We start from the raw sequence: 25,989 nt of genomic DNA, 5'->3' as shown, positions 1-25,989 counted from the left end.
TATTTGAAACTATAGATACAGACCTCTGGGAAGTCACGGAGCACTTCAGACATCTCGTTTCCTCTTTCACCACAGCCTACATAGATGATTACATCACTGTTGGAATACTTGGATAGAGACTGAGATATCACTGTTTTTCCACAGCCGAAAGCCCCAGGGATTGCAGTAGTTCCTCCCTGTACACATCTAAACAAAGAAAATGAAGTGTGAATTACTTTACTTGCTAATAAATATTAGTAAATAAACTAGGTAAGTGGCACGGGAATGTAAGTTAAAGAAAGCACTCTGAAATATTTTCATCTGTATCTATCTATCTATCTATCTATCTATCTATCTATCTATCTAACTGCTCCCCTAGTTTGTACCTATAATAATGTTTTTTTAATCACTGATCATCCATCTCTATCATCTTTAATAGCTGAAAAGTAAAAGCATATTCCACAAGATACCTTAGGAAAAGGGATACAAAAAAATAAGATAAATAAAATAGTACTATGATATTCTGAATGCTTAGTGAATTTAGTTCATCAAAGGACAATATATGAATTTAAGCTAAAATAAAAATATAGACAACGTTTGCAGGTTGTCTCCTGAGGCAAAATATAAGACCTTAAATTCACACCCTGCTGTGAATACACAAAGACTTGGCAAAATGTTAAGTCAACCTCCTTTTATCCATCCAATAACTATTTGCAAAGTACTTCCTGGGCACTAAAAACTGTTCTTGGGGATGCCATTAAGACAACAGTAAAGAAGATAACCATGTTTCTGTACTCAGAAGGCTCATATTCCAGTGGGGTAAACTGCCATCAGTTAGTGACTACAGTACTATTTAGCAGTCACTTTCAAACTTTCCCTAAAGAAAGGCAGTGAAGAGTGAAATAATCTTAAGGGCAGAGGAAAGGAAATGTTGCAGTGTGTGGATAGAGTGGGAGAGTCTGGTCAGGAGAAATAAGATATACTGTAACACTAAGGGAAATTTCTTGGTAATATTGTGCTTTAGCATAAAAAATCACTAAAACATTGAATCCTTAATAATACTTTTTCAATATAAAATAACATGCATTAAACTCTTTTTTCCTACAAACCTTTCAGTGACTGATAAATTGAGAAGGTATACCCATTCATTCCATGGCTTTATATACCCGTTTCAAATCACTATCAACCTGGGGAGGGGAGGCTGGGCTGGGTGTGCCCCAAGTTGGAAGTTTAGCAATCCAATATGAAAAGTGCTATCACAGAAAACAATCAAGGTATTGTGGGAGTACACAGGAAGGGGTGCAAGGTCTAACACTGGTTTGGAGTGGGGTTAGGAAAGTCTCCCAGAAAGAAGCTAAGACTTGACAGGAAACAGATTAGCCAGATAAAGTGAAGTAATACTTTCAGTAGAGGGAACAGTATGGCCAAAGATCCAAGAGGGAGCACTACTTGAGAAATTAACAGTCCTCAGTATGCCTGAAAGTTAGTACATAAGGAAGCAGTTGAGAAGTTAAGTGGGGAGACAATACTGAAAGGTAAGCAATGGCCAGATCATGGGTGGCTATGCAAGGAGTTAAGCAGTACTTGTTTTAAGAGTAATGAAGAGCACTTAAGGATTTCAAGCAAAACAGTGCAGAATCAGACATGTGCTTTAAATGGGTCACTATGTAATATGGACAACCACTTAGAAAGAAGGCAGGACTGGAGATAGTAAGTCTGATTAAATGTGATTAGGCTAAGAAATTACCCTAATGAGGAATTAGGTTAAGAGCCTTAAACAGGATCATGGAGGAGGGATGAAAGATGTAGACAGAAAATATTTAGGGAACAGAATAAAAGCACTTCTTCGATAATTAGATGTGGAACGGCAAGAAAGATCCTTGAGAGAAGTGACAGATTTTAGATTAGGCATTCACTGGATGAATGATAATGACATTTTTTGAGACAGGCGACAAGGAAAGATGAGCAAGCTACAAGGAAAGAAGTGGTAATTAAGATGATTACTTTAGTTTTGAACATACTGACTCTGAAACATCTGTAGGATACTCAAAAGGAAAGGTATAATCAGAAGTATTTTATCTATGAGTCTGGAACTCAGAAGAAATTTGGGATGAAGAAACAGATTTTGGAGTCCTTATATATACAGATGAATATAAAAGTCATGGGAGTGAATAAAGTCATCCACAGAGGGTAAGATGTATGATGAGAAAAAAAGACCTGAAAGAGGAAACACTAAGAAATATCAAAATTAAGGGAGAATAAACCTGCGATGGAAATTTAGAACTTGAGGACAGAAGCTAACAGGAAGAACAAAGAAAGAAGGTGTTTCAAGGAGGAATGAGTAGAAAGAAATATCTAAAGTTATAGGAAGTAAGAAAATACTAACACTTATTTATTGAATTATCAGCATGGGAGTGACTGATGATGTTAGTGAGAGTAGTTTCAAGTGAGTGGTGGAGTCAAGGGCAGAGTAGTATGGTGACTTTCAGTGGGAAACGTGGAAACAACGCTCATGCTTTTTCCAGAGGTGTGGATGTGAAAATGAGGAGACAGTGGAAGATAGAAAGAGGAAAAGGGTAAGATGGTAGTTTTTTTTTTTTTTTTTTCATTACATGAGTGATAAAGGAAAGATAACTGACAGGAAGGTCTCTGAGGAGACATGAGGTGGGATAAACTCCAGAAGGAGAAAAAGAAGGGATGAACAGGAATGGATGTTAAGTCAGCCTGGTGGCAGAAAACTGAAGGAGTTCCAAATCTAATGGCCTCTAATTTCTCTCTAAAGTATTTAGTACCATTTGTTGAGAATAAAGGAGAAAGAAGAGTGGAGTTGAAGATCTGAGGCAAGTAGAGAGGTTTCAAATGGGAGCAGAATAATGACTAGGGAACTGCAGAAGGATTGCTATACTGTAATGAGATAGCAACTTACAATGATTATTTTCTTTTCTTAACAGCCTGTGTACGATAGACTTGGGAGAAGGAGATAACCGTATTGATTCATAGTTGAAATTTCATCAGGTAGGTGTGACAGAAGACAAAGGAACAAGAAAATTTAGTTTACTAGCAAATATTTGTAAAAGTGATAAGATTATTAAGTTTAAGCAGAACACTGAAGGATGTAGAAATAGGAGGTGCCGACGAACAAGAATAAGAGAGTAACAGAATAATCCCAGGAGCTGGTTTGAAGGGTTAGAGGCTGAAGGTAAGTGGGACATATATTGGATTGGTGGTTAGAAGTGAGGGAGTTACAGTACCACAGCTTTGGTCTTCTGTGAACTAAATGAAAGTAAAGCAGGGTATGGTAAAGACTAGGATTTAATGAGAAAGGAGGGTATTGACTAGTTGATGAAGAAAATAACAAAAAGCAGATTGCTGGGAAGCACAGAGCCTAGTTTATTTCAGAAATCATCAATTTATAGTGGCACCAATCTACTAATTCTAGGATAACTAAAGAAAAATAGCTACATTGTTTCGGAGAAGATTTTCTTCTGGAATTTTTTTTTCCTGAAAGTTTTACAAATAATGTTTTTCTTTTGCAAATGTGAAAAAATAAGCTGTCTTCAATGGTTTGAGTTTATAGTAAACATTGGCAATATATTAATGTATTTAACTAATTCACTACCATTTCTTTAGATAAATTTTTAAAAAAGACTATTTATTTATATTTAGAGTGAGAGGAATGAGGGGAGAGGAACAGCAATGTGAGAGAAAAACATTGAGTGGTTGCCTCTCATACGTGCCCTGACTGGGGAATGAACCTGCAACCCAAGCACGTGCCTTGACTGGGAATTGAACTGGCAACCTTTTGCTTTGCAGACCGATGCTCAACCAACTGAGCCACACTGATCAGGGCTCTAGATAAACTTATTATAGGATAAGCATATAACATTTTCACCTATAAAAAATGAAACAATAGGCACATACAACTCTGAGTGAAAACTGGGACACAGCTCTAACTTACGGAAAAAGGGCATCAAGGACTCTTTGGCCAGTCAGCAAAGGATGATTAGCTGGCAGCTTCTCAGTGACAGGTCGAACCTGACGTACAGGCCATACCTGGACCATGGTGAACTTCTCCTTTATACCTTCAAATTCAAGCTCCAAGACAACATCCTATAAAAATACACCAGGATTTGAAGTACAATCAAATTTATGAACATGTGATCCTCTAAAATCAAAGTAGAGTAGTCCCTCTCTATATCGCGGCCTCACTGTATTGTGGGATTTTTAAAAATATTACATTTAATTATTTATTGCGGATTTTTCACTATATCACGGGACTTTGCAGTACTGTATACGTATGTTGTTAAAGTTATGTAGGTTTAAGAGTGTAGAATATGTTTAAGAACATAAGTAGTTTATAAAAGTGTGGAAAAGGTTAATAAGGGAGTGGGAAAGGTTAATAAGGGACTGGGAATGGTTTATAAGTGTGTGGGAAGGGTTTATAAAGTCTTAAAAATATATATAAATACTAAAATAAATGTAAGGTTCCTACTTTGCGAATTTTCACCTATTGTGGGGGGGGGTGGTCTAGAATGTAATACCCGCGATAAGTGAGGGAATACTGTAACACGATTATTTTGGGGGGTAGGAAGGTGTTAGTGGAAGTGGGGAAAGATATTTATACTTTTTATGATAAATCTTTATATTGTTTTAATTTTTAAAATTAGGTATGCTTATTATTGTTTTAATTATTAAAAATGGTCTAGGAGTTCCTGAGAAAGAGGTATCTCAAGTAACAGAACAATAGGTCAATTATGTGGCCATACATAGAGAGAAGTCTTGAAGGGTACAGAAGATACTCCTGGGACTGAGAGAGAGGAAAAATAAATGTTTTCACAAGTTACTTTCTATTCCTTGTTTTATTATAATGCTCCTATACTGCTTTAATGAAAAACACATCTATTAAAGAATCCTAAAATATTTAGTAAGGTTAAATATTTTTAAAGGCAAAAAGATAATGAGTAATACTCTAGCATGTATGAACAATGACATGATGTCAACTATTCACAAACAATCCCAAAGTCCACACACCTAGAGAAATCTGTAATTTTGTTGATACATGAGCCTCTTGAGGATGGTTCTTCCATGTTAAGAGTGAATGAGTCTCTAAGCTAGTGAGTTAAGGCTAGCTAGTTGCCCAGAATCCCAATCTTAACTCTAATTTTCTATGTTATAGAGCACAAACTTAATTTTTTGTGAAATATTAGAAAATTATCTTTTATCACATTTTATTGGGAAAAACGATATGTTACAATTGTCTTCTCAGTAGTTATTTTCACACCCGCCAAGTCTATTAGGGATCTAGTGTATGTGATACGATGTAACTACCAATAACATTAAAGGATTAAGTTTTAAATGGCTCACCCAACAATTCATATACTGTAATCCATTATGCAAACTTAGGTAGGAGAGATAATAAACCATGGCAGGGAGAAGGGAAAGGAAGGGAGACATGTCTCACTCATTAACTCAGCAGTCCTAAGCCTAGTCCCCTGAGATTGCCAGATGTCCCGAAAATTACAAGAAAAACCATGATGGTACAGAGGAGGGGAGGTCTTGAAATTCTGTATGCATCGTTTCCATTAGCTGGGAAAGACAGCCTTTGAAACTGTATTGATCCCAAGGGCTGGAAGCAGGAGGAGGAGGGGGAACCTAGAATCTGGCTACAAGCATAAAACCCCTAAGATCCTAATAGTCAGGGCACTCAGACTAGCTGGGTGTCTGCTTGCAGCTTTGTGCTCAAGTGTATTTCATAAACAAACTTATCTCATTTTCAGTGTATGTGCTGTTTCTTGCTTGAATATTTCTCTTGCAATCAAGGCAAGAACTGAGGAGGGGGAGCTCCCTAGCTCAGATCTCCCCAGTAAGTTATCTTCACACCCACAAAGACTATTAGGGATCTAGCGTATTTGATATGATGCAACCATCAATAACATGAAAGGACTAAGTTTTTAATGGCTCGCCCAAGAATTCATATACCATAATCTATGATGCAACTAATTATGTGACTATAGACTGACAATTTAAATCAAAGTCTATTCTATGTCTAAAGAATCAGGGCTTTAAATAATGTAACATAAGTTAACAAGATAGGAAAATGTTATACTAGATATTCCTCTCTTAAAAAATAAACACTATGTTCTTTTATCACCTTCACCTAATAAGCAACTGGATGTACATACAGCACAGAGAATATGCCAATAATATAATAACTCTGTACAATGATAGATCATTACTAGGCTTACTGTGTTGATCACATCATAATGTACAAAAACGTCAACTGACTATGTTGTACACCTGAACCTAATATAATATTGCATGCCAACCATACTTCAACAAATTTTTTTAAAACCATGTTTTTGTATTCCCAAGCCCAAGTTTAAATTAAAAAAGTTAGAAGATACTATGAAAATTACTTAAAACCTACACATTAAATAATAATTCTATAACTATTTAGGGTCTAAAACTGGGCAATTAGCATATAAAGTAAGGTCACTCTGAGATAAAGTTTGAGTGATACTTACAGAGGTATCATAATTTCCAGGTGGAGCGATGTAAGTTACAGTTCCTCTGTTTCGTGGGGGTAACATGATTTTGTGTTTGATGAGCGAATTCTCATTGACAATTCCATAAATATCTCCACCAGTGATGTGACTACCAACCTGGAGAACACATGCACTTGTTGTTTAATGTTCAAAGAAACATGAGGTAGATTCACCCTTGATATTATTTAAATCATTTGCGTCACTTATCAATAAAACATATTAGTTTTATAATCCTAGTGGATTTAAAGAAAAATTTAAGCTATGTTTCAGTGGTTTATTTTTCTTGAACTAAGAGTACACAATACTTTACTTAATATTCATTTCACATTCTTTCATGAACTTTAGAAATCCTGGTTACAAAGACATACCCGTAGGTTTTTGCAAGGTGTAAAATCCCACTTGATATCTTTGCTAAGAGCAGACACATTTACTCCTCGGGGAATGTAGATACTTTGGGTCTGAGTGCTGATATCCGACAAAGGTCTTTGAATGCCATCAAAAATGGCTCCCATAATGCCAGGACCAAGCTCTACCGAGAGGGGTTTACCAGTGCGGAGTACAGGATCTCCAACAGACACACCAGCTAAAAAGAGCAGTTGAGGAAAACTCACTATGAAAGTTTAGATACTATAAAAAGGAAATACGACAAACTTCCTCAATTCACAACATCCTTAGTATTCTAGTGACTTTTTGCTATCTAGTAATTCCATTTCTTAATAGTTTTATGTCCAGTCAATATATATGTCCAAACAACTGAGTAGTACTTCGAAAGAAAAACATACATAAAGAGAAAAAAATATATATTTTAATTTCATTCTTAAATAACCTCAGTTCTTACAAATGGAATTATGTACCTGTCAGGCATTTTACAATTTTCAAACCTTGGAATTGGACTGAATGCCTGATCCATATTCATTTGCACATAATACTTGCTTTTTAGCTCAGCAATCATCAAAAGCTCAGCTTTGTGAACATGTGACATCACTGACAATATAGTGCAGCCAAGTAATGAAACTGTTTATTATCTCAGGCTGCCACGTCACATGGTGTCTGACAAGGTCTCTAATGTTCCTGCGTTAACCTCAAACATTTGAAATATCCTGGGACACCACATGAATTTGCTGCAGCTGCCCAGAGTGCCTTAGTGCAGTCTGATAAACCACAGAACTAAAAATAGAAGCAAAAGCCTCTCCTTAATAACATTGTTTCACTATATTACTGAAGAGCATCCATCCCCTAAAAAGGATATTAGTACTTAACAAAATCTTAAGAATTAAGAAGTGAAACGAAAGGAAAAGAATAAAACCTACAAATAAACACACTGAATCATCCTTGCTCTCATTTACTTAATAGGAGCAAAATCAGTACAACTTTTACTGACAGCAATTTAGCAATATCTATCAAAATTAAAATGCATAAATCTTGCCCCCAAATCCAACTTCTCTGAATTCATCCCATAATTATATTGTATGTAATACTGTTTATAACAGCAAAGTCCTATAAACAACTAAAATTTCTATCATTAGGATAGTGATTAATTATGGCATATTCATATGATGAAATTCTATATAGCTGTAAAAAAGAAATAGAAGCTGCTATGAATTGCTCTAGAAAGATCCCCAAAATATATTTTAATTTCTAATATTTTATTATAAGAAATTTTAAACCTACAGCAAGGCTGAATTCTATAGTGAACTCCGTCCGCAATCTCTACTAGCTAGATTCTACCTTTAACATTTTAGTATATTTATCATATATCTACACATTTATTTCTAAATGCCTATAATATGCTATCTTTTAGGAAAAAAGGGAAGAAAAATACATAGATATTGGTTCATGCAATTAATAAACTAGAAGAATATACAATAATTAAAAAAACTAATAAAAATGGCTGCATGCGTGTGTGTGTGTGTGTGTGTGTGTGTGTTCTGAAAACTGTCAGATATAGGATGACAAAAGTGGGGAGGATTGTCACTGTATACATGTTCATTTGTTTACTTTAAATCTGCAAACCAAATAAAAGATTAAATAAAAGATAAAGGTAACAATAGAAAAAAATACTTTTGACTAGTTATTTCATAGCTACAGACTTCTCATTTTCTTTAAATTTTTCAATGACTTTTTTTTACCACTTTTAATTTTTCAATTAAATTAGTTTATTTTCAGTGTCATTTAGTAACTTTATTTAATTTTATAATATTTTATAGCTTATAGTTATAGTTGTCCCAATTTTCCCCCCTCCATCCAGTCCACCCTCTACTTCCAGTCAGTCAATCCCCATACCACTGTTCATGCCCATGGATCATGGACTAATCCCTTCACCTTCTTTCAACAAGTCCCAACCTCCACCCTCCCTCTGACAGCTTTCAGTCTATTTCATGATTCTAAGCCTCTGGTTCTATTTTGCTCATTAGCTTATTTTGTTCCTTAGATTCCATGTACAAGTGAGATCATATGGTATTTGTCTTTCACCAAATGGCTTATTTCACTTAGCATAACAGTCTCCAGTTCCATCCATGCTTTTGCAAAAAGTAGGAGTTCTTTCTTTTTTATTGCTGTGTAGTATTCCATTGTGTAAATATACCACAGTTTTTTATCTGCTCACTTACTGATGGGCACTTAGGCTGTTTCCAAATCTTTAGCTACTATAAATAGCGCACCCAAATACACAGACAGAGTAGTTTTGGCAAGCATGTAGTTTAGTATGGCAAAAGAAAAAAAAAATTTTTTTTGTACCAAATAAATCTTAAATAGCCAAAGAATTAATGCTGCTCTTGAGAACCAATCTAAGTAAAATACACAAATGAAGCAAAAGAAAACAGTTTCTCTTCACAAGGCTTAACTCTTTATCTCTTTATTTTTTATAGAAAACTGAAAATACTATGTTTAAAAGCCAAAATTATGGTAACCAAATAGTAGATTCCCTAGTGATAAAACTATAATGTAATACACTACACAGCACTGTTTATTAGAAAAAATATAAAGAGTAGTAACTAATTTACTTATGAATTTACTATTTTAAACAGAAACGACTGGATAATTTTAACCATACAAACTGACGTATTTTGTTTATGGTTTCTTCTACAATATGTCTAATTGGTTCCCTCTAAAGTTTGTGAACTACTGAAATATTAAGGTTAATGAAAGTGCAGTTGTTCTTAGAGAGAGGGGAAGGGTGGGAGGAGGGGAAAGGCAGGAAAAGGAGAGGGAGAGAAACATTGATCAGTTGCCTCTCACATGCCCCCTACTGGGAACATGGTATACAACCCAGGCATGTGCCCTGACCAGGAATCAAACCTGTGACCTTTTGGTTCACAGGCCAGCACTAAATTCACTGAACCACACCAGCCAAGGTGATTCTCATTTCTTAAGACGAGCATTATTTCTTATTACCTTTCTTCAGTAAATTCCTGTATAAATCAGATTCCTAACACCAACATTTCATGCTTCTGTACCACTGGTTGCTGCTGCTTCTACTTTTGCTATAAATCCTTAAAATATGACTCGTAGAAAGCGGCAAGAATTTGAACCAAAAAGGATACAGGTTTCTTCATACACCTGGATAGTAGCCATGTCGCCCTCCAATCGGATAATCTCTCCTACCAGCTCACTGTGCCCCACTCTCACCAACTCATACATGGCTGCACCTGCCATGTCACAGGCTGTAACGACTGAAAAGAATACATGAGTATTATGGTGACTTAAGACACTGTGAATAGTATAGATAATTAAAACATCCAGTAAATTCAATAAAACAGCTCTCTCATATATTCATAAGAAAAATGAAACATCCACTATGAAACATACATAGTTTCACAAAAAAGTGCATTTTTAGCGTATGATATAGAAGAAAACAAAATAAATTTTTTAGGTTAAAGAGTATTCATTTACATACCATACTCATAATAATCCATAAAACTCATAATATAAATATGAGTTTTGATCAACCCAGGTTGCTAAAACACATGGGTTTGGGGACAATATAAAAACTTTAAAATTAAAATCGGAACAGGAACTTTAGCTAGTATCATGGTAGAATGCCACACAATTAATCAGTCTGCTGGGATGTCACCATTCCTTTGAGAAACAATATCTGAAACAACATCTTTACTTTCCAATACTTTATGTCAATGGTTCTTAAAACTTCTGGGACAGGGACCTTTTTCATAAATTAATGACAGCTCTACCTAGAAAAACACATATGCATCTACAAAATTTTTTTCGTACACCACAGGGATATTTACAATCAGTTACCACCACTGGGTGAAGTCTTACTAAGAATCCCTAATTCTTATAAATACTGAACCAGAATTTGTACTTACTATTTTGGACTATGTTGTCTAATAAGCAAAAATTACTTTTCTGGCAGAGAGGAAAGGTTGCACATTTTCAGAGAGGTATAGGAATAAGTTTATTTTTGTTCCTATAAATAAATCTAATATTTAACCTTCTGATACAACTGATTAGAGATATGTTAGGCAATATTCAAGTAAAAACTATTAACGTATTAAAATTTTATTAACTTGTTAAAACAATGAAGATTCATTTCATAAATATTTATCTGTATACTTACTGTATAAAATTAAAATGCATTGAAAGCCAGAAATAACTAAAATTTTAAATCATATTACATAAACGAAAAGTATGCCATTCTTTATCCTATTAAGTACTTAAGAATTATTAAATAGGTTCCAGGAATTTCCTACAAGTTTCAGAAAAATATTTTTACCTAAACTCTTTTTTTAGTGAGAAATATTTTATTTTATTTTTAGAGAGAGGAGAAAGACAAGACAAACAGAGCGAGAGAAACATCAATGTGAGAGAAACATCCATCTGTAGCCTCCCATATGCGCTCCAACAGGGTATCAACCAGCAACCCCTTGCTGTGTGTGACAACACCCAACCAACTGAGCCATACTGGCCAGGGTTACCTAAACTCTTTTGATGGTGTTGTTCTGTCTTTTCCCTAAAAATTCTTGTGTGTAGCCTGCCCACCTTTTCTAAAAACTCTCATGATTGATCATCAAGGGGAAAATTGTTTCTCTGAATAGCAAAAGAGACTGAAAACAGTAAAATATATTGTTTGCCAGTAAGTTAAAGTTCAAACACCAAGTTCTAAGTGGTAGAAGCTTCCTGACTGCCAATTTTCTTTTGCATAAACACTGAAAAGGGCCATCAGCTCCACTGTGATTAGAAAAGGCAATAACATAAGGTTTACAAAAAGATATGAGAAAAAATAGATTTCCACTAAGGATTATAAATCAATGAGCAGGTTTGTCTATGAAAACTGTGAATCACGTTTTGCAGTAGGAGTATAATAGAATAAAATGAACACTAGAATGAGATTACTTAAAATATAGCAGTACCCCAAGTTTTGGCAAAATGAACATGAGCTCTAAAACTGCTTTCCATTATCAGTGTCATGTCATAAGACTTATTTTCCACAGCTAGCTGGTTATATGATATCTGAAATACCCATACAGAAGGATTTATATATGTAAAGAGCTAGGGCTGATATTGCTGAAAAGTGCTCTGAAAACATTATTAAAGTTCAAACCAAATTAACATATTTACTGAATACTTATAATTTATAAGGTATTACATACTAACAGCTATAAACTTTATAGCTTCTTAACCTCAGATTTAACAAAAAATTGTTAAAACACTGAACAGTGATTATACATTTACGCAGTAAACATGTTATCACAAATTAGTATCTCAATAATCATCAAATTTAGAGAATGAATGTTAGATGAGCCCTTGTGATGGAGGTATTACCTCAGTCTTATAGTAGTTATAAAGTGTTTTTTATTTTATCCTCACCTTGAGGGCATTTTTCTGGGAGAGAGCACCAGAGAGACAAAGAGAAACATAGATCAGGTGCCTCCCATATGCACTCTGACCAGGGATAGAACCCACAATGTTGTGGTATAGGGGACGATGCTCCAACTCACTGAGCCACACTGGCCAGGGCTGCAGTTATAGAATCTTTTGACGAGAGAATTGATGTAGGTGAACAGGAATTTGTGTATTTCTACCTAAAACACCTTGAAAAGACATTAATTGAAGTCAGGAACCTTTACTATTAGATTATTATATATTACTTACCGGGTCCTGAGACCCCATGCACATAACCAAATGCGCTTTCTTTATCTTCATCAAGTATTTTTGGTAGCTTGGAAAAATCCATCATGTTAATTTACCTATGGTAAAAAAAAATTAAGTTAAAATTACAAACACTAAAGTGAAAGAACTAAATAGGTAGTCAGCTCTAATCTTTAGTATAGTCTTGAGTAAAATACAAAATTTTTAAAATTTGGTTAAAAGTACATCATTCCTGGATGCTCTACAATTATTAAAACTCAGAATTATATACCCCTATTAAAAGTATTCCATAAAAAATACCAAGGATTTCTGGCCAAGATAAAGGAATAGGTAGACACGCTGAGCCTCCTCCCATAACCATAAGAAGGATCACAACTAACCTCAAAACAAAACAAACCACCAAAACTACCAGAAAATCAAAGTGTATGGAAGTCCAACAACCAAGGATTTAAAGAAGGAATATTCATCCAGACGGGTAGGAGAGGTGGAGATGGGGAGCCCCGGAGAAGAGGATGCAGTGTGGTGGGGGCAAAGCAGTGGGGACAAGGCAGTGGAGGTGCTGGTGGAATGGGCAGTCCCATATTCATAAACAGTTGATAAAAGCTGGGAGAGACACCTGGGGAGCGATCCCAGCCCCAGGCCACACTGCACAGCCCAGGGTTCCAGAGCCAGGAAAATAAAGCCTCATAGCTTCTAGCTGTGAAAACCACTGGGGGTTGAGGTGGCCTAAGAAACTGCCCGTTTCTAGAGTCTGTTAAGAGGGCCCCCATGGTCCCAGAATGCACGCAAACCACCGCTAGGGCAACAGCTACAGGGGTGCCAGTCGCTTACAGGAAGTAGGTGAAGTGACTGGAAACAGGGTGAGTGCCAAGCAAGGGGCACTGTTCCCTCTCTGACCCCTCCCCAACACACAGTGCCACAAAGCGGTAAAACAGGTCACCCCGCACTGATGAATACCTAAGGCTCCGCTGCTTAAAATGTAATAGGTGCATCAAGACAGGGATCAAAGCAGCTCTACCTAATACACAGAAACAAACAAAGGGAGGCTGCCAAATTGAGGAGACAAAGAAATATAGGTCAATGAAAGAACAGATCAAAACTCAGAAAAAGTGAAATGGAGATATCTGACTTACCAGATGCAAAGTTCAAAACACTGGTGATAAGAATGCTCAGAGAACATGCTGAGCAAGGCAAACATATACAGGAAGAAATGAAGGCTATACTAAGTGAAATAAAGAAAAAATGCACAGGGAACCAATAGTGAAGGGAAGGAAGCCGGGATTCAAATGAATGCTTTGGAACATAAGGAAGAAATAAACAGTCAACTGGTACAGAATGAAGATAAAGGAATTCAGAAAAATGAGGAGAGAATAAGATGATTCTGAAACATTTCCAAAAGTGTCAACATCTAAATCACAGGGATGCCAGAAGGAGAAGAGGAAGAGCAAGAAATTGAAAACTTATTGGAAAAATAATGAAAGAAAACTTCCCTAATTTGGCGAAGGAAATAGACATACAAGTCCAGGAAACACAGAGTCCCAAACAAAGTAGACCCAAAAAGAACCACACCAAGACACCTCATAATTAAAATGCCAACGTTTCAAGATACAGAGAGACTGTTGCAGGAACACAGATCTCTGGGTAGGGGCATTCCCATGTCCCTCCGCCCAGGTGTCCTGTGAGGAGCTAATCTCGTCTCCGCCTGCCGCTTTAAGCTGTTCAAGGCCACTGGGTCATGGAATCCTGAGGACAAAGAGGTCTGTTGAGTACTCCATCTTCCTCCTTGAAGATAAAAGTCTTAAATTGGGGCTGGCCTTGATGATTAGTGGATCTGCTTTGTTTCTCTGTTAGATGTTATCAAAACCAGAAGTTACCCTGTCTGTATTTTACATATTAATGATACTTTGAAAGAATTCTTTCAACTGTAAAAATTCTTTTATTGTTGGCTGTAAAGCTCATACCCCGTTCTATTTTTAGTAACTTTTGAAATCCTAATAAAAGGAGGATGAGGCTTCCCGCTCTCTGTTGTTGGTCTGAGCGAGCCACTGTCCTCCATGCGTACTGGCTATTCATCCTGCTTATTGGAATTACCTCAGCGTCCCTGTGTTAGAAACAAGGACATAGTGACTCCCAAACCAGTAAAAAGTCATTAGTAACAAAGGGTAAAAGTAATTAGAGGATCTCTGAGAAGGAAGCTGACAGCACTGGCATAGCTACTATCTACAAATCACAGAAGGGGCATTTAGATAACCGTGTTAGATTGTAACTCGTGTTAGATTGTAACTCCGGAGTAACCAGTAATGGAGAAATGGAGAAACGGGGAAGAAGGAGAGGGGAGGGGGAGCTAATTGCCTTAGGGCGGGGAAGCTAATTGCTCTCACTTTAGGGCAAGGAAGATAATCACTTTAGGGTGGCAATTTTAGAGTGGAGAAGATAATCACTTTAGGGTGGCAATTTTAGGGTGGAGAAGATAATCACTTTAGGGTGGCAATTTTAGGGTGGAGAAGATAATCACTTTAGGGTGGCAATTTTAGGGTGGAGAAGATAATCACTTTAGGGTGGCAATTTCAGGGTGGGGAAGCTAAGACTATAAAACCAGTTTCCTTTGTCTGCTTGGTGCGCACATTCTCCTGGCTGTGAGGGTGCGCCCGGCTCTGCAGACTTGTGAATAAAGGCCTCGTTTTACTGCTCAAGTCCTGTGTCCCAGTTTTTATTGTTAGCGTTTCTCACACCTGTCCATATTCAACACTACAAGAGACTCTTTAAAGCAGCAAGAGAAAAGAAGAGAGATATTTACAAAGGAATTCCCATAAGGCTATCAGCTGATTTCTCAAAAGAAACTGTGCAGGCAAGAAGGGACTGGTGAGAAGTATTCAAGGTGATGAAAAGCAAGGACCTACAACCAATATTATTCTATCCAGCAAAGCTATCATTTAGAATGGAAGGGCAGATAAAGTGCTTCCCAGACAAGGTAAAGCTAAAGGAGTTCATCATTACCAAGCCCTCATTATATAAAATGTTAAAGGGACTGATTTAAGAAAAAGAAGATCAAAACTATGAACATTAAAATGGCAACAAACTCACAACTATCAACAACTGAGTCTGAAAAACAAAACCAAACTAAACAAACAGCTAGAAAAGGAACAGAATCATAGGTACGGAGATCATCTGGAGGGTTACCGGTGGGGGGGGAGGGGAGGGAGAGAATGTGGGGAAAGATGCAGGGATTAAGAAGCATAACTGGTAGGTACAAAACAGGGGGATGTTAAGAGTAGTAAGAGAAATGGTTAAGCCAAAGAACTTAAGTGCATGACCCATGGACATGAACTAAGTGGGGGGACTGCTGGAGGGAAGAGGGGTACGACGTGGACAGGGGCAAAGGGAAAACAAATTGGGACAACTGTAATAGCATAATCAATAAAATATACCAAGCAGTGTAACAATGTGAAGTCTTTCCAATGGTGGATCCAGCCCTACATATTACCTTCCTTCACCATTATCTCTGACCTTTACTTTTCTCCTTAATTACTCTGCATATACAAGGATGGGGAAAATTAGGTTTACAGTTGTAGTACAAATAATTAATAAATAACACAATAATAAACTATTTCACGTACTCACAACTGAAAACCTACTTTTGCCTACACCTGTACAATCAAACTGTCATTTCTCAAAAACACATACACATTTCTGCCTCAGGGTCTTTGTACATATTGCTCCCTCTGCCTGGAGTACTCTTCTCACAGATATCTGTTCCTGTACCTCCTTCAGGTCTTTACTCAACTGTCCCCTACTTTTAGATGCTTCTGTGCCCATCTATTTAAAATTAGACAACCAGCTCTCTCTTTCACTGCTCTATTTTTTGCCATCTAACAAGTTATATCTTACATTTAATTTTTAAATGTTTTATCCTTCTTTAAAAATATTCTGAAATCACTTTTTTTTTTTTAGAACACAGAACAGTTTAAGGAATTCAGTTCAATCTCTTTTCTTTATAGATGTGCAAACTGAAGAACCTAGAGTAAACTATTCAAGTCCACATAGAAAATTGTTGGCAGATTCCAAAGTAGAAAGCTTATTTTTTAACCACTGATCTAACTTAATAATTAATGATGTTTAACAATGAAGATGAAATACACGTACATATAAAAAGTTAAATAACAAAGGGGGGCAGGGAAGGGAGAGAAGGGGGAATAATAAGGGGGGAGAAAGTTAAATAACATCCCCAAACCAACCATAAAGGGTCACAGGTCAATAAGTAATAAAGTGTCAAATAAAGAAGTTATTTACTAATAGTTCAAAGATTATAATGCTTAGGGAAGATGTGCTGAAGGTGTAGATGTGGAAAAAATAGGAAAAGAAAGGGTAGCAAAGGCATTCCAGATAGGCAAATAACAAGAACAAAAGAATGGAGAGAAAATTTACATGATGTTAACACATCAGTCTGACCACAATAAAAGGTTTATATTAGGACAAAAGCAAGAAATAAAGATTCAAAGGTAGAGAGACTTATTTGTTGGTCTTGAAATGAATGCCAAGTAGACTTGATTCTATAAACAGGAAATAACTGAAAATTGGGAAATAACTTTTATGGAAAAAGTGTTTAGTTAACAGATTAAATTGAAAAGCTCTAGAAATAATCATGGCTTTAGTGTTAAGAGAATTCAATTTATTAAATGTTTATTGAACTCCTACCAAGGAAAAGGAACTGTGTTAAATGTAGGGAATGAGGATTGTGAACGAAAAGAGTTTTCATTGGCTTTAAACATTTGTATTATATAAAGTACAATGGCTTAAGCGTTCAGAATGACCACACACTGAAAACCTAGGAGAAACTGATTTGGATGTAGGAGAAGGGTTAACCAGTATGGATAAAGTATTGAACATAGGTAGCTGTGAAGTAAGTTTTGAGGCTTGAGGCTGATTGATTTGAGTCCAGATACAAAGAATACATAAAGAGAGGAAAACCAAACCCTAAGACTTGGGAATTAATTCTGGTGGATGAGGAGTGTTTCTCAGTCTTCTGAGAGCTATTGAAGGAGCAGTAGGAGAACCACATGTTCCATGGAACACAATTTGTAATCTATTAACCAAGGTATCAAGAAATTGATGAGGGAAGTAAAATTATGACGTCATTAACAGGGACATAGATGGTGGACAGGTCTAAAATTGAGTGATCAAACAAACAGGGAAGAGTGAAAACAAAGATTAAAAACATATGGAGAAATGGGAGACAAGTGAGTCGAATATGATCTAAGGAGAAGAAAAAGTACCAAGAACTTGAAGATGATATTGATGGTAAGATAGAAACTATCATCAGGTTGGTAGTTTACTGATAAAGATGAAAGCAGGGTCTAGATTATAAAAAATAATAGAATAGAGTTAGAAAGAAAAAAAACAACAGATACTACTACAGTCACAAATATCATAATATAAGTCACAAGGATTTTGGGATCTTCAATCGAAAAGTTAATCGGAAAAAGGGCATTTGAGGGAGGAAATAATGAAAAGGAGAAAGTGGTTCACCATGATTTTCAGCTTCCTAAAGGGGCTATTGATTAAGGAGGTATGGGATTGCAAAGACTAGAATATAAAGAGATGGGACAAGTTTTTCTAGAAACCACTTAGATAATAGGGGAAAAAACAACAACAAAGTTTAGGGACAAACACTTATTTGAGAAAGAGGTCGGACAACTCCAAAGAAGTAGTGAACAAACAAATGAAGTAAAAAAAAATTTTTCCCCCTCTTCTCAGGACATTTTTTAATGGCTTTTAGAGACAGAAGGAGAAGAGACACATAGAAATGCTGATGTGAGAGAAACAAAATTGGTTGATTTCCTGTATGCTCCCCAACGGAGGATCAAACCGACAACTTGGCTATGTGCCCTGACCGAGAATTGAACCTAGGACCCCTTTGTCCAAGGTATGATGTTCCAACCAACTGAGCTGTCCTGGCCAGGTCACAAAAGAGGTCAAAATTTAAAATCAGAGATTTTTAAAGTCAGACGAGAACTTGAAAAAAATCATATAGTTTAACTTCCTCCCCAAATACGGGTATTTCCTCCATGGCATTCATGATACATAGTCATCTGTCTATTAAAGGGGAAATGTCACAACATCTTGAGTCAGCAGACTTGGTACACAGCTGATTCTGCCAGTCACATGCTACAGATTAAAATTTCTTAATATGTTCATTTTAAAAATAGGAATAATACTTACCATCTACCCCAAAGTGGTGATTAATAATAAATTTATTAAAATGTTCCTTGTGAAATGTAAACAGCTTATAAAAATTTTATCAGTAATATTACTATTTAAACAGGGCATCAATTTTGAAAAGAACATTCTACTTTTAGAAATCTCCTCTTAAGAGACTTCCGGCCAAGATGGAGGCAGACACACTGCGTCTTCCTCCACAACTAAGGAATACAACTACCTCAAAACTGGAGACAAGTAGAAGTTTCAGAAAATTGAGCTGCATGGAAGCCCAACAAAGATATAAAGAACAAATACAGACAGGTAAGAGGGGTGGAGAGGAAGTGGTGTGGTGGTAGCAGCAGCAGCAGCTATGGCGGTGACAGTCAGAAGCCAGGGGAAAGTGCAGTCACACATTAAAAAAAGTAAGAAGGGACACCTGGGGAGTGCTCCCAGCACCAGACTACGCAGCTCACGGTTTCAGCGTTGGGAAAATAAAGTCTTATTGCTTCTGACTGTGAAAACCAGTGAGAGTTGGGGCAGAGGAAGAAACTGCTGGTCTATCAACCTAGTCTGTTTGTTTAGAGGCCCCCACAGTACTAAAGCTTCTGCAGATCCACCCACTCTGGGAACCACAACTAGGGCCACAGCTAGAAGGGCGCCAGTCCCATACAGGAAGTGGGAGAAGTGCCTAGAAAAGGGGCAAGAGCTGAGCAAGCAGTATTGTTCCCCCTCAGACCCCTCCCCAACATACAGTGCCACAATGTGGTGAAATGGGTCGCCTGTACTGATGAATACCTAAGGCTCTGCCCCTTACAATGTAACAGGTGCAACAGCTCTACCTAAGACACAGAGGAAACAGGATCCTTTCAAGTTGAGGAGAGAGAGAAGTATGGCCCAAAAGAGGGAATGAATTAAAGTTACAGTGGGAGAACTAAGCGACAAGGAGATAGTCAAACTAACAGACACAGAGTTCAAAACACTGCTGATAAAGATGCTCACAGGCTTGACACATACGCTTGAGTATGGCAAATGCAGAAGCAAAGAAGCGAAAGCTAAGTGAAATGAAGGGAAATCTACATGAAACCAACGTGAAGGGAAGGAAACCGGGGTTCAAATCAATGATTTGGAACATAAGGAAGAAATACACAGTCAACCAGTACAGAATGAAGAAACAAGAATTGAAAAAAGTGAGGAGAGGCTTAGGAACCTGAGAGACAACTTTAAATATGCCAACATCCGAATCACAGGGGTGCCAGAAGGAGAAGAGGAAGAGCAAGAAATTGAAAACTTATGTGAAAAAATAATGAAGGAAAACTCCCCATATTTGGCGAAGGAAATAGACATACAAGTCCAGCAAACACAGAGAGTCCCAAACAAGTTAGACACAAAGAGGACCACATCAAGACATACTGTAATTAAATGCCAAAGATGAAAGATAGAGAATCTTAAAAGCAGCAAGAGAAAAGAAGAGAGTTACCTACAAAGGGGTACCTATAAGACTATCAGCTGATTTCTCAAAAGAAACTTTGCAGGCAAGAAGGGACTGGCAACAAGTGTTTAAAGTGATGAAAAGCAAGGACATACAACCAATATTACTCTATCCAGCAAAGCTATCATTTAAAATGGAAGGGCAGATAGAGTGCTTCCCAGACAAGGTAAAGCTAAAGGAGTTCATCATCACCAAGCCCTCATTATATTAAGTGTTAAAGGGACTTCTTTAAGAAAAAGATCAAAACTATGAACATTAAAATGAGAACAAACTCACAACTATCAACAACTGAGTCTGAAAAAATAAAAACAAAAACAAACTAATGAAAACAACCAGAACAGGAACAGAATCATAGGTATGGGGATCATTGGAGGGTTATCACCTGGGAGGGAGGAGGAGGAGAAATGGTGCAGGGATTAAGAAGCATAATTAGTTGGTACAAAATAGACAGGAGGAAGTTAAGAATACAGGATAGGGTGAAGCCAAAGAACTTATATGCACGACCGACCCATGGACATGAACTAAGGGGGGGTGGGGTTGCTGGAGCGAAAAAGGGTACTGGGCAGAGGGGAGCAAAGAGGAAAAAAAACTGGAACTACTATAACATCATAATCAATAAAATATACTTAAAAAAAAAAAGAAACAAAGATTGTACACAGGACAATGACGTCTCATTCCCCTTCAAAGTGGGCACCTTGGAACTTCACACAATTCTCCCAACGTCTCTTTCACTGTTTAAAACACTGCAAAATCCTTTGTTGGAATTGCCATCAGCTGCCCCATCGTATTTTCCTGAATTTCATCGATGGCCAGAAATCTCTCTTTAAAAGGTGATTTAAGTTTTGGGAAAAGACTGATGTTGCAGGGCGCCAAACCTGGGCTGTCTGGGGGCTGAGTCACCTGGGTGATTTTGATGATTCACGAAAAAACTCTGCACAAAATGTGATGCACGAGTGGGCGCGTTGTTGTGATAAAGTTGCCAATCACCAGCTGCCCGTAGCTGCGGCCTTCTGAATCAACCGAATAGTTTCCACAGAGGAATCTTCAGGCTTAAGGCAAAATCTGATACAGATTTGTTGCTCTACTCACTCAGTCATTTTGAATGCAACAGCCACACAGCACACATGCTCACTCAATGGTGTCTACCGCCCCCACTGAGTAGTACAGTGAAGTTGACATCGCTCAATCATGCTCATTCCAGTCCACTCACCTTGTTGCTAGATTACATTGATGTCATGCAAACTGTTCTTGTTAACAATGGCTGGACTTTTTCCGGACAGACCTCGTATAAGTGGATGCACAGTTCAAACCTGCACTGTTTAAGGGTCAACTGTACATATATAAAATCAAGGTCATTCTACTTCAAAAGCCAGTGTTAAGAGGAGAAAAATATGATTATGAGTAATTTAGCTTTCTCTACTCCACGGTGTTACACTATATACAGAGAAGTGGTACAAATATATCTTCAAACCAGTTCTGAACACATCCTTCAGGATAAAATAGGAAAATACATTTTAAAAGCATAAAATGAAGGAATTCCAAGCATTTTTGTTGATTTTTGGTGTTTTAATATAATTAAATTTTAATCCTGGCTCCAGCAACAGACAGCTATACGCTTGCTGTACCAGTGCCTGAGATGTTTTTCCCTCAATCCAATGAAATAGTCCCTTTCCTCCCACTGTCATCCTTAATCCTCTTACATTGGTTTTTCTTGGAGCACTTCTAATTAACTATCTTAAAGATTATAGTTCTTTTTCATGTACTTGTTTACTGTCTGTATTGCTCCATATAATTTTAGTTTCATGAGGTGCAAAGAAAAATAAGTACTCAGTGAACAGTTAGTGAATAGCTTCAGATCTCCCTAATTCCACTTCCCTTTAATAAAAAGGAAACTAAAAGAATGGAAATTTAAGTAACTTAATCCAAGACAACAAAAGTAGCAAGCTGTGAAGGTGGGATTTGAACCAAGGCAGTCTGACTCTAAAGCCTATAACTAGGCTGCTTTCTGTTCTTTGCATCTGAACAATTAATTCCATAAGGTACAGGGGACAACATTCTGCCTAAAGGCAGCAATTCTATCAGATTAGACACGGAGATGCAGCATCCAGGTCCTGGAAGGATAGGGGTGCTAGAAGAAGAAGAAGAGGCCGGTGTGGGATACTGCAGCAGGCAATACTTCACTCCAGACTTCCCCACCAGTTTGGCTGAGGTTTTGTTGGACTTGCATTGCATTTCAACTTCTTTTACCCAACTCTGCTTCTGCCCCCTTCCTTTCACACAAGTTGATCCCTAACAAATACCATATACATCAAACTCTTTCTTGGCATCTTCTTCCAGGGAACCCAAAATGCTAAAAAAATAGAATTTTGAACAATTACTCCCAGGACAACGAAAACTTAAGACTCACACCTACACCCCTACATGTAATTTTTGGCCTGTTTTCTGTCTTAGTTATATTTTAGTAATTATTTTTGTGAAAGTGTGAAAAGAAGTACAAAAGTGTGTTTAGAAAGCAGGACATTTAGGGCAACGCTCAGGCTAAATCAAGCAAGTGACAAAAGGCCAGGTTCCCATGCAACCAAAGCTTTAATTTCTACTAGGAACTTGCTCCTCATCCTTTAAATCTTATCACTAGTTACAGGGAAATAAGTCTCAACTCATAAACGTTTATTTAATTTCTAAAGTACTCTATTCTGATAGAATTGGAAAAGATGTTTTCCTAGGTTCAGACATTGCATGCTCCAACCTCTGAACAGTTAAAACACTTAGAGAAACGTCCAAAGATTGGTTCAAGGTAACAGGCTCTCTGAACATTGAAATCTGCAATTTCCACAGTACTAAAATAGGGATTCCTATTACACTTCTAAAGCATTTTCACCAAAGCACCCCAACAGCAGAAAAACAAGCAAACACTGAAGTGAACAAATAACCACCTCCACCCTCCTCCCCAGAATTTTGACTGAGAATAGGATGTTATAGCAGTCTACTGTAAGCAGGGAAATTTCTTTGTATGCTCTTCCTATATTCTTTTTTTTAAAGCAGAATGTAAATTTTATTAAGTACTAGACTCTTCTCCTAATGCCAGTGTTTCAACAGCATTCCACTGAACAAGCATTGCTTTTGATGTTTTGAGCTTGACTGCATATGCTCCATGTCCTCATATACAACATCTCTTACAAGAAAAATATGAAAGTGCTATCCACTCACGAGTAAAATAAAAATGATTCATTAGGTAAATGTATTATGTTTCTTTCATGACTGAATTGGACTGAGCATATAGCAGTTTGATAAGCATAGTCATACACATTAACATTGAAAATAAAATTACCCCACTAAAATCCTCTGCTTCACTCTTAAATGCTTATGGCTCTTTGTCAGCTGTTTTCAACCTTTTTCATCTCATGGCACACATAAACTAATTACTAAAATTGTGTGGCATACCAAAAAATATATTGTTTGCCAATCTAAGAAGAAATAGATATAATTTTGATTCATTTACACCAGACGGATATTGTTTTGGCTGTCGCCATTTTTTTATTTGACAATCAGAGGGAAAAGAAGTCAGTGCCCCTAACTAGTCAGGTACTGTATGTTCTAAAAATTTCTGCAGCACACCAGTTAAAAACTGTGGCTCTACATGAAAAAGCAGAGGCTTTTAAAGATGTTTAGAAAGCAACCTCCCAAAACATTTAAACTTCCAATGAGCAAATTACAGTGCAGGCTAGATAGTATTGGAAGTTAATCTTATCCTAAATCTCCATAAAGCCCAAACCATCATGCTATGATTTAATGCTACAGTTTTATACGCTACTTAATTATTTCTTCCTAGTATAACATACAGCTATTCTTGCTGCTCTCAATCATTAAAAAAAGAAAAACACGATAGTTGCTTTCATGAAAACAATGTGATATACATAGCTGCACTCATAAATAACTCAATGATTACATTACAAACTTACCTTAAGCTGTTGACACTACCTTCAACGATAATAATTGTAATTTACAACTAAGATTCTTACAATCACAGATTGTAAGGGTCTCTATCCATATTTTTTGAAAGAGTGGGGGAACCCCCCAGGGAACCCCCCCCACCCCCCGCAAATCCGGAAGGTTAGCGCAGGCAACCATCTGCTCTAATGAGTCATCAGTGCCCTTCCCCTGTCCCCCCTCCCCACCCCCACTCTGCAGAACACTGCAGTGGCAAATCACAGAACACTGGAGGTCCACTTTTTTTTCCTTCCATTTTATAAGGCCTACTCAAAATTAATACTGGTTAATGTACTATACTTGGTAATCTCATCCCAGAAATAATTCTTTTAACTATCAGTCTTGGATGATACAGCTGTTGAGTGTAAGAGTGAGGTGTTATAGAAAAGCTAAATGCCAAGGTTCTAAGAAAATACTTATTTACATACAAACTCTGGGACACTTCATTGATACAGGAGTATTATTTTAATGCAACACTTGAAAAAGTACATTCTATCCAGTTAAGGACTACTTTTGGAAATAATAGCTAAAAGATGAAGAAAAATCTATTTGATCATAATAAAATACTTATTTGCGGACAGAGTTTACCTTCTGAGAAAAAGGCATCATGAAGCTCTAAGAGTTTATGTTCCTACCTGCAGTGAATGAGCGTTCCGTCTTCTCCACAACCTGTCCAACACTTATTACTTGTCTTGATAATAGCCAATTTAACAGGTATTAGGTGGTCTCTCATTGTAATTTTGATTTGCATTTTCCTAATAGCTAGTGAAGTTGAACATCTTTTCCTGTAACTGTTAGCTATTTGTATGTCTTCTTGGGAGAGGTGTCTGTTTAGATTCTCTGCCCATTAAAAAAATTCTTTTTTCTTTTATTGATTTCAGAGAGAGGGGAAGAGAGGGAGAAACACAGGGAGAGAAACATCAATGTGAGAGAGAAACATCAATCAGTTGCCTCCTACGTGTGTTGACTGTGGACTGAACCTGCAACTCAGGCATGTGCCCTGACTAGGAATCAAACCTTTCAGTTTGCAGGATGATATCCAACTGAGCCACACCAGCCAGGGCAGTACTGTGTCCATTTTTAACTCAGTTGTTTTTTTGGTGTTGAGCTGTACGTGTTCTTTATATGTTTTGGATATTAACCCTTTGTAACAGTTGTTGTTTGCAAATATAATCTCCCATTTGATTTGTTGCCTTTTTGTTTTGTTACGTGTTTTTGTTTGCTGTGCAGAGGCTTTTTAGTTTGATATAATCCCATTCATTTATTTTGGCCTTTACTTCCCTTGCCTTCAGGATCAAGTTCATAAAATGTTCTTTAAGGTTCATAAGTTTAGTAACTATGTTTCTTCTATACAATTTATCGTTTCAGATCTAATATTTAGGTTTTTGATCCATTTTGAATTTTGTTCATGGGGTCAAAATGTAATTTAGTTTCATTCTTTTGCATGTGGCTTTCCAATTTTCCCAGTACCATTTATTGAAGAGGTTTTCTTTTCTCCATTGTGTTTTTGGCTCTTTGTCAAAAATTATTTGCCCATATACATGTGGTTTTATTTCTAGGCTGTAAATTCTGTTCCATTGATCTGTGTGTTTTTCTGCCAATACCATGCTGTTTTGATGTCAGGGAGTGTGATACCTCCAGCTTTGTTCTTCTTTCTCAGGATTGCTTTAGGTACTTGGGTCTTTT

At 36.9% G+C, this 25,989-nt stretch overlaps 1 protein-coding gene across 2 annotated transcripts in view; it reads right to left on the bottom strand.

The window, feature by feature from the left end:
* ATP6V1A (ATPase H+ transporting V1 subunit A) overlaps positions 1-25,989 on the bottom strand; it is a 67,092-nt gene that overhangs the window by 24,068 nt on the left and 17,035 nt on the right. For both annotated transcript variants that reach the window (XM_090276766.1, XM_090276775.1), the window contains exons 2-7: positions 12,633-12,727; positions 10,067-10,195; positions 6,893-7,107; positions 6,504-6,641; positions 3,938-4,089; positions 24-186 (exon numbers count right to left, since the gene is read on the bottom strand). In XM_090276766.1, coding sequence (XP_090132892.1) covers positions 24-186; positions 3,938-4,089; positions 6,504-6,641; positions 6,893-7,107; positions 10,067-10,195; positions 12,633-12,717 — 882 coding nt within the window. In that variant the 5' untranslated portion in view covers positions 12,718-12,727. The remainder of the gene's footprint in view (positions 1-23; positions 187-3,937; positions 4,090-6,503; positions 6,642-6,892; positions 7,108-10,066; positions 10,196-12,632; positions 12,728-25,989) is intronic.

Source organism: Furipterus horrens, unplaced genomic scaffold, assembly GCF_987537825.1.
Source record: "Furipterus horrens unplaced genomic scaffold, mFurHor1.1.pri manual_scaffold_1, whole genome shotgun sequence".
Taxonomy (NCBI): domain Eukaryota; kingdom Metazoa; phylum Chordata; class Mammalia; order Chiroptera; family Furipteridae; genus Furipterus; species Furipterus horrens.
Note: the sequence above shows the minus strand (reverse complement) of the source record. Positions and strands in the feature narration are given on the sequence as shown.